Source organism: Oryza brachyantha, chromosome 10, assembly GCF_000231095.2.
Source record: "Oryza brachyantha chromosome 10, ObraRS2, whole genome shotgun sequence".
Classification (NCBI taxonomy): Eukaryota; Viridiplantae; Streptophyta; class Magnoliopsida; order Poales; family Poaceae; genus Oryza; species Oryza brachyantha.
This window is the reverse complement of record NC_023172.2, coordinates 15,871,607-15,883,540: the sequence shown is the minus strand read 5'-3', so window position 1 is coordinate 15,883,540 and position 11,934 is coordinate 15,871,607. Positions and strand designations below refer to the sequence as shown.

The 11,934-nt window shown below is 40.2% G+C and overlaps 1 protein-coding gene across 2 annotated transcripts; it reads left to right on the top strand.

Annotated features, from left to right (window-relative positions):
* Positions 1-3,424: 3,424 nt before the first annotated feature.
* Positions 3,425-11,934, top strand: LOC102719988. 2 transcript variants are annotated; one of them, XM_040528125.1, is made up of 11 exons: positions 3,425-3,777; positions 4,223-4,297; positions 5,003-6,121; positions 7,226-7,311; positions 7,952-8,766; positions 8,857-9,279; positions 9,369-9,933; positions 10,044-10,274; positions 10,357-10,481; positions 10,565-10,963; positions 11,109-11,934. In XM_040528125.1, exons 1-11 carry the CDS (start codon positions 3,703-3,705, stop codon positions 11,801-11,803), a joined length of 4,608 nt encoding a protein of 1,535 aa, XP_040384059.1. In that variant the 5' UTR covers positions 3,425-3,702; the 3' UTR covers positions 11,804-11,934. The 2 variants fall into 2 exon arrangements, with proteins under 2 accessions (XP_040384059.1, XP_015697328.1); XM_015841842.2 differs by having other exon boundaries at positions 10,565-11,008.

Here is an 11,934-nt window from a genome sequence, read left to right as displayed (position 1 = left end):
AAATTTAAATTTTAGAACTTAGATTTGGAAATAGTTTTGGATTTTTTGTCATAGTTTATTTTCATTATATTTTTGGAATTAATTTAAAAGTGAATAATTGTATTTGGATTTGATAAAAAGTAGAGAGTATTCTGGTATTTTTGCTTTTGTACAGGTACATGTGTGATGAGTGAAAAGTAAAGTTATCAAATATACACAATAATTATTAAGATGATATATAAATAAAAAGTTGGAATGAAGAGCTGATGATTATTTTCAACGATTAAAATTCTGTTGTAACACATGGACAATATTTATGTAGAAAAATAAGTGCCAAAGCAATAGGCATAATTCATTTAAAATAAAAATAATTTATAAATAAAACTTTAAATTAAAATAAAAAATTGACATTTTGGTTACAGCAAATAATCCAAGAAAGAAGCCGGTGCTTGAGATATATACGGGTAGAGATAACAATTCTAGAGATAAAGATAAAATACTAGAAAAATATTATAGAATATTTAGCTGATGCTTTAAGTTTCTATGTCCTATTTACGCTATAAAAAATACACCAACGGGGTTAGTAAAATACACAGCAGATAATAGAAATATCTTCCTACCTATCTAACATTTTCTCCGTCCGGATGATATATACGAAAGTCAAGCATGTGTACAAGAACAACCCCGTCTCGAGCGTCCATTAATTAGTAGTAGATTTGACTATCTTGTATGCTGATCGTGGCAAGAGGGCATTTCCCAGCAGACATAATTATACGGAGACACGCATTACAAATTACGTAGTGGTAGTATCATACGGTATTTATTACCATCACTTGCTGCTACGTACAGCGTGACCGGTCATGGAGGATTATTTGGCAGTCGCGTGCACGCAGCTTTTAAACAGCCTGCAACCCCCACCGCCCCAGCAAATATCTCGTCCTAAGAATGCATCACAGCCGTCCACGTGTCCAGCAGCCGCTCCTCGAGATTTGCGACCTCGCATTCCTAGCTTGTCAAACACGTAGAGCCCCCACCATGTCCCCACCCCGCCTACTATAGTTGCATCACCAAGCCTAGCTCTTCACACTCAGACCAGCCGTTCCAGTGCAGCCGACATGTGGGCCCAGATCGAAGTGGGGCCACACCGTCATCGAGAGAGCGCTGCTCATTAGCCGAGTAAACATTACAGGATTATACAGTGGTGGTAGTAGTAGTATACTGGTACTAGTAATCGAAGGTGTCGGGTCTAAAAAGGTGCACCAATTTGCTAAATTGAGGCATGTCGTGCGCGAGAGAAAAAGCATCGAATTTATAACAACTTTTTTTTTTCTGGCCAACTACTATATGTATATTCTTTAATTTATGATGGAAGGAAATAAAAAGGGAGAGATCTAATGCGTTCATGTTTCAACAATTAAATAATTAATTCGTATTTGTTTAGTACTAGAAAGAAGATAGAAAAAAAAGAGGAAAAGATGAGTGCGATGGGGTGCTTGGAAGGATGGCTACGAAAGATGCCTTCTTCTTGCAAAGTTGCAAGAAGATCGTTGAAGAAGTGGCAGTAAAGAAAAGACGATCGATCGATCTCACTACGCTTATCGTGCAGTTTCTGCCACGTGTACTATTTCACGTGAGATGGAATCACTTTCACGCACTACGTACGTACTGCTGCATGTATGTGCCATGATCTAATTACACTCTGGTCATGCATGCATATATACAGTGATCACGTACACGTACTAGTACACTGATCGGTGTTGAGTCTTGGGCATACTTATGGTTAGCAAATCGCATCTTTTGTAACCACGATATATGATGCTGCAATACATGTAATCTGTGTCGACCACGCTTATATACTACTATGTGTCATGATCTGATCCATTTCGAAGGTCGCTCCCAGTTTATACCATACCTCGTACCTTTTAATGGTATGCATATCACACCAGTCTATTTCTATACGTACTTTCTTTGATTCGTATTATAAGAATTTTTATGTTTTTTATAAAATCAATCTCTTTAAAGTTTAACCAAATTTAAAAGGATGGGTAGTAACACATGTAATACTTAGTATCACTAAATAGAACATCAAATATATTATGAGAGTATGTTTGATTTATATTTCTACAATTTTGTACATATACGTGTATAGAGGGATCGAACGTACAGATACATTATCTACCTAGCTACTACTAGCTTCTAGGCCCAATCATTTATACGTACTCGGAGTATAGATGTTAAACATTCAGCACAATATATGTATAGGTCTCTGCACATACGATACAACTCCATCGTATACTGGACTACATATCACATCGCATGCACAGGGAAAATAATGGAGTTAGCCAAAAAAAAAAATCATCCTGTCATGCACGCACAACACGACAAACGACTGGGCACGTACGTGAACGTTGCTTTTGATTTTCTCCCCCATCGATGGTTCGTTCGTCAACTTTTAATTGCTACCCATTACGTATCGTGTTGAAAAAAAAAGGTTTTATGGACTAATCTTTCTCTACTAAGTCGTGTCTCTAAATTAACTAACATCACTGGAAGTCGCGACCCCTCTCTCTCTCTCTCTCTTTCTTTCTCTACAATCTAATTAGTGTAAATACATGTGATGGCACGCGATTATTGACACGTACAAATCAGAACCGTACGTGCAGCTTGACCCGACCCCCACCCGTGTCCGTTTCGTACGCGTACCATCCATCGATCAAAGTCACGTATATATGCTAGCTAGTAATTACCAGCTAGGCCAGTATTAATACATTATTAAGAATGTCCAAAAGGAAGCAAATCGTATAGCAAGGCAAGCAAATCCTTGAATTGGAATCATATAATATACATATCCACGCGACCTAAAAGTCTTAAAGAGGCACCAAAACAAGGCAAGCAAATCAGGAAGAGATTAACCTCCATTTATTACCACCCAATCTCTCACACACACGGCAGCATTTTAACGTGTACCAACTGCCTGCCCTGCCTGAAATCCAGGACTATTTACAGCTGTTACCACGTACTCACTCGATTCCAAAACAGTAAAACACCTTTATCAAAGTTAATTTTCTATCAAAACATAAATATTTTCGATAATTTACAATATTAGTGACCTGTTCTATGGATCACTTATTATTTTATTCAAACCTAATCCTTATCTATTTTTAAATTACTGAGAGATGCGTTAGTCTTTTTTTCAAAGTTAATTCCTTCTAAACATGAAACAAAAAATGATTCTCTGAAATTACAGTGGTGGGCCATCCTTGTCAGCGAAGAATTACCGTAACGTCGTCGCGACGCTCCGTTGGGACTGGGAGTGGCTCCGGTTCAGGCTTCGGAGGATCAGGCCGTGGCCGTGGCGTCACCGTCACGCCCCGACCCCGAAATTTTTTTTTCTTTTTTTCTAAAGCAGTTATACTACTCTACCTCTAGTCCTCTTCTAGTCTCTCTCTCTCTCTCTCTCTCTTCCTCTGCTCCTCGCCTCCTCTTCCTCTCCGCTGAGCTGCTACGCTGCGTTGCGTTGCGCAACTGCTTCCTCTCCACGCCATCACCGACTCCTCCCCACCGCCGCCGCCGCATCCGCTGGAACCCTAGACATATAGCCTTCCCCATCGCGGTGATGGTGGAGGAGTCGCTCGCCGCCGTGCTCCACGGAGGCGGGAGGTAGGGGGTGGTGGTGTTGCGTGGCCGTGCCCGATCGGCGGGGCGGGGGGTGGAAGGAGGGGCATGAGGGCGCCGCAGGAGCGCACCGTCAGGGATCTCTACGATCACACGCGCCACAGGGATCTCGCGCTCCCCGAGGTACGCACGTCACCAACCCCGTCCGCCTCCTCTCTCCGCCGCACCGTTTACTGTTGGTTGATGCCTCCCTCCGGTGTTGTTGGTGATGGTGGTGTGGGTTTCCTCTTACCCACCTGCGGTCTGCGGAGTCTGGATTGGGTTGGGATGGGATTGGTGGAGCGGCTATGGCGATTCGAGGTTTTGTTTGCGCCTGCGTACGGATTGTTTGGCCGATTAGTTTTGTTTGGGGAGGCGTCCGAAGTCGACGCGGTTTCGCCAGAGGTCAATCGGAATTGATCGAATCCTTCGATTTCATGCCTCCCATGAGTTTCTGCTATTGTCTTCGCATCGATTGTAGGAGCCAATCGCAGAGATTTGGTGGGCTATGGATGCGATTTGCTGGCTGAGAGTTTTGATTGCTGGCCGATTGACACGCGCTTTGCTTTATTGTGTTTGTGCCGTTCAGGAATCAGTGGAGGGGCGTGGCAGCGGACGCCGGGTGGAGGGGCCGGGGAATAGCGAGGTGGTCGCCAAGATGGAGGTGAGCATCATAGGGTGTGGTTTTCTCTGTATATGCTGGCAATATTCTTCTGCTCTCAGAATTTCGTGCAAATGCGCCTATTTGTCTGATCATCTTCTGATGTCCACATGAGAGAAAATACGAGTTCAATCTAGATTATTCGCCTATCTTAATATGCTCTTGGACTGCAGTTTAGCTGGTGTGGTATAGATGCTTGGAGGTGATTCTGATCCCATAATGCTGTCTAGAATAAGGGTATATTAATATGTCAGTGGTGCAGCTCCTGCTTTTGGCACGACTTATTCTCACTTGGGAAGGGCCTAGCAGGACTTGAACTCTTTGGTGATCTCTCTTTACTCGGTGGATTGATGTTACACTTTGTTCATCTTGGTTAAATGATGCTGATCATGATTTTGTATGCTGTAATGATTATGAATTATTGTAAGAGAACAATGGTGATTATCTTGCCTTTTTGTCTTTATAACAGTCCATTCCTTGTTAAGTGCTTCTGGATTATCATTCTTCAATTTAATGTAATAGATTTGAGTAGTCGAACTCTCGAGGTGTAGCTATGTTTCTGATAATAAAGTACTTTAATCTTTTTATCACAACCATAAAAAGTTTGTGCTTGAAGTCTTGATGTATGTCTGTCATGTTTATGCAGTTCTGCTGCCTGTAAAAAATGTTCTGATTGTTGATGTTTCATATTTTTTTCTTTTTTGCTAGGACAAGCTTACAGCAAGAAAACGACCAGTACCATCCGACAGCCCTAATGTGAAGGCAGAATCTGGCACTTGTAATGTCTGCTGTGCTCCTTGCTCCTCATGCCTGCACCGAAATATTTCACTCACTGATTCAAATATGGACTGTGGATCATCTCAAACATGCTTTGCAAGGTCAGAAACAAAAAACCATTCGTTTGTTCGTAGTGATAAAGGGCTCCGTTTTAAGGGTAAGGGAGGAGAAAATGATGATGAATTCAGTGCCACTTCAAGCCCTGCTTCCTATTCTGAAAATGGTGAAAATAAAGTCATGGGAAGATCATCTGTTGCAGCAGATTCAGAGGTTGACAAGCCAGCAAAGCGTAGAAGGCTAGTAAATCATGGTTCTAGATCACCTAGAATAGAGTGCCATGATGATAGCAACTCGTGCGTTACTGGTGTATCAGCAGCAGGAAAACTTCTGTTGGATAAGAAAAAGGATAAACTATCTACATCAGCATCAAGTCGTGACCTTACTGGTAACTATAAGGACCACGGCATTAACAGCCACAACAGACTAAAAAATTACTGCATCGAAGAATCTACTGGAAAGAAGAGATCTGATGTTCATGTCATGCACCGAAGTTCATCTGATAAGGCATTGCCTGCTGATTCTCCTTTTGCAACCAAAAAGTTGCTGCGGACCCAGTCCTCTCTCAGTGCATCACATGGTTTATCTTCCAAGAAACCAACACAGGGATTTGGGAATTCACAAGATAATTTAGCTCATCAATCTTGTGAGAAAGCTTCTTTAAACAAGAATGTAGAGCGGTCACTGGGAGGAAAATCAGAGCCTTCTGTGCTTGGTGGTGAGAGACACAACATGATGACTAGTGGTGGTACTAGTAGTAGCAATAAAATCAAGGCTGGATCCTTAAAAAAGAATCTGGAAAACGGCACCTCATGCTCAAGAAATGGAAGTCTAGAACATGCTGACATTCAATCTAATGATGCTGTTAATCGGAACAAGAATGATAAACAAGAACAGAATCAAGCTTTTTCAATGGATACAGGTAGTCGTAGAAAGTTGAATACACAGAATGATGTGATGACCGACTCTGGGAATTCAGAGGGCTTAATAGATGTAAGTATATTCCTGATCCATTTTGTTCGTCCTTTGGTATGCTCCTTCAAAATGTAGTTCTTTTATACGTTGTTTCCTTGCATAACGACCTTAGTTTACAGTTGCATTATGTTTGATGTCCATGCAAAAACAGAAATCAGGAGCACACTTGGGGTGATTGATTGGAATTGTAACATGTAGCTCTGATTTGGTTGGTCTTGGACATATTCTCTTTCCATGACAGGAATTGTGCACTTCATTAGGCATTTCAGAATATCAGATGTTCCTTATTTCATTTTCTTCTCAATTAAGTTACCGTCCTATATGTAGACTTTCACGAACACGGTACTTTTTCATGTGAAAGATAACTTGAACTGGTGAAATATAATGATGAAACTTTAACTTAAATACCCTTCCCTGCAATACCTGAAACCAAAAATTGCTAGCACCTAGAACATCCCACCGAGGATCTTTTTCTGACTGGGAAGTTTCTCAAAATGTGGTCAAGTATAGATACTTGGAAACCTTCGTACAAAAAGTTTGTACTTATAGTTTATTGCTTTCATTATCTGGAAGTGGCAAATTGGTGTTTTTATTTCTTTACTACATTTGTTCTGCACATACCATCTTCTGATTAAAGGCAAGACTCATTAAAGTTTCCTTCATATCTGAATATTTTAGGTAATAGGATGTACTTTTCTCTTTGATTTACAAAGGCCCTCGATCGGATGCTGATGTTTCCGTTGTTCTATATTATTTGCTATCTTCTCATTAAAAGAAAGACTTACTAAAAATTTGCTTCATATCTGGATATATTTGAATAATAGGATTTATTTGACTCTTTGATTTACAAAGTTTGCTTCATATCTGAATATTTTGGGTAACAGGATGTAGTTTGCTCTTTGATTTACAAAGGTCCTCTATCATATGCTGATGTTCCCTTATTCTAGATTATTTACTATCTTCTGATTAAAAGAAAGACTTATTGAAAATTTTGCTTCATGTCTGAATATATTTGGATAATATGATTTATTTGACTCTTTGATTCATAAGACCCTCAATCTGTATAATGATATTTTCCATTGTTTTATATTATTTGCTTGTCTATTTTGTGTTGTACCCCAGGTGAACGTTTGTGATATATGTGGAGATGTTGGGAGGGAATATCTTCTTGCTACATGCACTAGGTGCCTTGAGGGAGCAGAGCATACGTAAGTTACTAGAGTTTTACTCTCATCCTTCTTTTTGTACCGTGTTATTTACCCCACGACCAAGCTGGTACCTCAAGGTACCATGCAATTGTGACCGTTCGATTTATCATCACCAACAGTCGGGATTTTAGTATCGACTTGATCATGAGGTGGATAGCACGAATGAGAATTTTAGCACCTCGCGGTACTAGTACCTCGCGGTACAAAAGAAAGGATGAGAGTAAAGCTCAAGTTACTAATGTTTCCTCTTTGTATTGTTTCCTAAGAAAAATGTGATGTATTGTGATGGTTAAGAGCTATTTATTCACACTGGAAGCGATATTTGTTAAAGACTATTATTCACATCACTGTTTTTAAGACATTTATGGCAATGACGCTATAGCCTATAATGATCGCATCTAGATGTATGTATATAAGATGATATATTATGGTACTACTTCGCAATGTGTTAAACTAATATTTTTTAGCTGAACACACGTACTTTCCATGTTTTCTCCATTAATATTAAATCATTGGAGTGTACAAAAAAGGGTAAAAACCATACTGGTTATTTGGCTAGCATGCTGGTTTCGTCTCTTTGTGCTGGAAAATTTATATGCTGCAATATGCTATCTTTTGATTTCTGTTTATTGTTGACTAGTTATTGCATGCGAGTGAAGTTGGAGAAAGTCCCAGATGGTGAATGGTTATGTGAAGAATGTCAGCTCAAAGAAGACCAAAGCCAAACAAAGAGCAATGATGGCACATCAACGATTAAGATTTTGGATGGGAAAAACCAAAATTCAGAAAGCATGAGCAACCCTAAGACATTGAAGGTTGTCGTGAATGATTTGGACAGTCAACAAATCATTTGTGGTAAACCAGTTTCTACTGATCCCTTGTCTGGTAGCAATCAAAAGTTGCATCTAGTGTCAACTGATCTGGAAGCACGCCAGGTGAAATGTGCTACCCCAACTGCTGAAAGACTGGATGGCAGGAATAAACATTCAGGAACTATGGGAAATCACAAGAGATTGCAAGTTGTTACATCTGGCTTGGAAGCACGACAATCTACTTGTAGCACACCAACACCTGGAAGCTTTGACAAGAAGAATCAAGGTGTAGACAAGAAGAGTCAAAGTTCAGAAGTGTTGTTAAACCGTAAGAAGTTGCGAGTTGCCACTGATATGGATTCGCCTCTATCAAATGAAGGTGTAAGGAGTCCACCTAAATCATGCAAGAGATATGCAGAAAATACTTTATCCTCTACTCCCAGGCTCCTCAAGACAGAGAGTCCTAGGAAACATGATGTGCTCTCTAGGGAGAACTCCTTTAAGAGCTCTAACAAGGGAAGTTTTAAGTCATCTGATAATGCTCAAATGAGGACTCAAGCAGTTAATAGTTCTGTGAACTTACCTCGGTCATATTCCTTGGGAAGCTTGGCAAATGTCAAAACTCCAGTTCCTTCACCACGAGGTTTGGCCGAAATCATTGGTATATCATCTGAAATAATTCTTTATTTCATTGGTTTTGTACTTGTGCTAACCCGTTAACTTGATCTTCTAGGCGTTGTATCAAAGCAAACATCTTTTAACAGCTCCAACCACGAACCAAAGGTCAAGCAATTAGCTGAACCTGTGGTGAGCAAGCTGAAGCCTTCAAAACATTCCCCAAGAGACCCTAGAGAACAGGGGACCATCAGAAAAGTTTTTAAATCTGGATCTTTTAAGCATGAATCTTCAGTTTGCAAAGACTCAAGTTCATCAAAAGAAAAGCAATCAGTTCATTCGTCTCAAAATGAAAAACCTAGAATATTGAAGCCTGTAAAACCAACAAATTTGTTGGAAAGGAGGGCTTCATTTAATCTTAAAAAACCGAACATTCCTTCATCACCAAGGCCTGATAGTTCAATAAAGTCAGGGGATCCAAGAAATGACCAGGACAGTCCAAGGCCCGGACCAAGCATACTTAAAAGTAGCAAAAAAACAGGTGATATCCTTATTCCTTTGGTAATTATTATAAATAAAATACCATAGTTTGGTTTCTGACAAACTTCCTTTATGGCTCATAAAAATTAGGAATCGTTGAAAAGAAACGTAGCTCCATTTTGTCTAAAAGTGAGAAGCAAGGTATTCTTGTTCGGTCATCTACAGGAGTTGCTTCTTCAAAAGACATCTGTGCGGTGAAGGCATCTGATCCACTAATTGAAATGGACAAAATAAAAACTGATAACACAGATAATGCATGTGAAACTCCACTAGTTTTGGTGAAGAATGATGATGAAATGCCAACTAAACCTGAGGGGCTTGCCATGCCATCTACTTCAATGACTCAGAGATCATTTTTGCAAGAGATTGCGCCAACAAGTTCCTCAGAAGATTTTCCTTCAGAAGAGGTACATCACGAAGAACATATTATACAAAGTGTAGGAAACGGTTCCAGCAAAAGTGCAGTGGCGGTTCAGGCTTCCAAAGACATTTTGCCAGGGAGCCCACAAGGTCATCTAGTGGTGCATAATCCAAATAACCCAGACAGTAAACTAAATGATCTGAATCTAAAGCAGGAATCGTTTGTTGATCTATATTCTGCTGTTGAAGGTTCTTTTGGGGCTTTAGTTATTCCAGAGCAGACTTACATCTGGCAGTATGTCCTCTATTCTTTTCCTCTCTTTACCCAACCATGTACCAGTTTTTGAAATATTTACATAAATATATATATATATATATATATATAATATAATTATATTTTTTCAGAGGTACCTTTGAGGTTTCAAGACCTGGAAACTCTCCCGAAATGTATGATGGGTTTCAGGCTCACTTGTCTGCCTGCGCATCGCCCAAAGTACTTGAAGTAGTCAAACAATTACCTCAGAGAATTCAGTTAGCAGAAGTTCCACGGCGTTCCTCATGGCCACTGCAATTTAAGGAAGTAAAGCCGAATGAAGACAGCATTGCTCTTTATTTCTTTGCTAAAGATGTTGAAAGGTAATGCTCGAGTTTTCACCAGTTTATAGGCCATTCGTTACCTTCAATAAGCAAGCTGAACTTTGTGCTCTTTTTTCTGCAGTTACGAAAGAGCATATGGGAAACTCTTGAAAAACATGCTTGCTGGAGATTTGTCTCTCGCTGCAAAGATTAGTGATATTGAACTTCTCATTTTTACATCTGATAAGCTGCCTGAGAAGGCTCAGCGTAAGGGTTATCTTAGCTAATGTAGTCATGTTATTGTTTGCAAATTATCTGGATTACTAATTTAATTTATTCAATGATTACAGGGTGGAATGGCTTACTTTTCTTTTGGGGTGTCTTTCATGCCAGAAAGGCAAATAGTTCAACTGAGCTGCTTGTCAAAGGGATGGATCAAAGTCCACTAGAACAAATCAATGAACCTGCCAATCAACTTGTCTGCTCCCCTAAGATGCCTCAGTCATTGGGCATAGATTTGAATGAGTGCCCTATTGACGAATTGTATGACCCGGCTGTATCAGTTGAAGTGAAGATGGAGAATGGTGGCGCATCTGTAGACCATGAGACCTTGTTGAGTCCCAATCATGAGACTAAAAGGCTGAATTCATGTGAAATACATTGTCCAGAAACTGCAGTCACTGGGAAAATTTTGTTTGGAACTCCCACTGCAGTTCCCTTTGGAGTTCATGTTCACGCAAGTTCAAAAGGTGAATGTCTCAACATCAAACCAGAATATCCAAGTGATACAATAGGTACAGTTGGTGTTTACATCTTTTAATTAAAAGGTAGTTACTAATAGAGTCCGTAATTTTCTTCTACTATTGTTTTACGTATGTATTCTGTTCATTTTAGGTGGCAAGGGACCAGTTGGTAGGGACCACATGGAGGAGGAAGAGAGCTTTAGTAAGAATGAAGCTCTACGCTTTGCTAAGCAGCTTACAGGTGTAGGGAGACCAGTCTCTGATGAGATATTGACAAATGCACCGTCACTTGTATCCCTGCAGCATTCTGTCCAACCGAAGCTTTCTTATGATCCAAGTGATTCAATTTCAAAGGACCTTTTGCCTGACTCTAATTCCATCTACAAACGGCAAAAGACTTCTGATGGGAAATACTCTACTTGCAGTTTTGGAGATGGTCAACTGACTGGCAAATGCTTGTCCAAGATACATCCCTTGCCAGCTGATCATCATACTTCATTAGACGATGTACGATATCTTTGTGGGGTTCCAGCAGGTACCTGTTCTCCAACCAAACAAGTCTCGGATCATGTCATCCATGTCCTATCATCAGATGATGAAGACTCTCCAGAACCTCGTAATAATCTGAATAAGCCATCACTGAAGGAAGAGGAGGGCCCTTCCGCACTGCAACTGTCCCTTTCTATGGTCTCAAAGAAGAATAATCTTGCTGGTTCTGATACAGGAGATGATGGACCGCTGTCTCTGTCTCTTGGGCTCCCTGGTGTAGTGACTAGCAACCAGGCTCTTGAGATGAAGCAGTTTCTGCCAGAGAAGCCTGGCATGAACACTTCGTTGCTTCTCTAGATATCTGAGTGTACAGTTTTATGCTTTGTTTAACTTTATGGAGTTTAGACAGGGTAGTAGTATGGTATAGCTGTTAAATTATGGGAACCTATGGTTTATTTCACTGTTCTATGCATCTGCTGTTGTTGCTA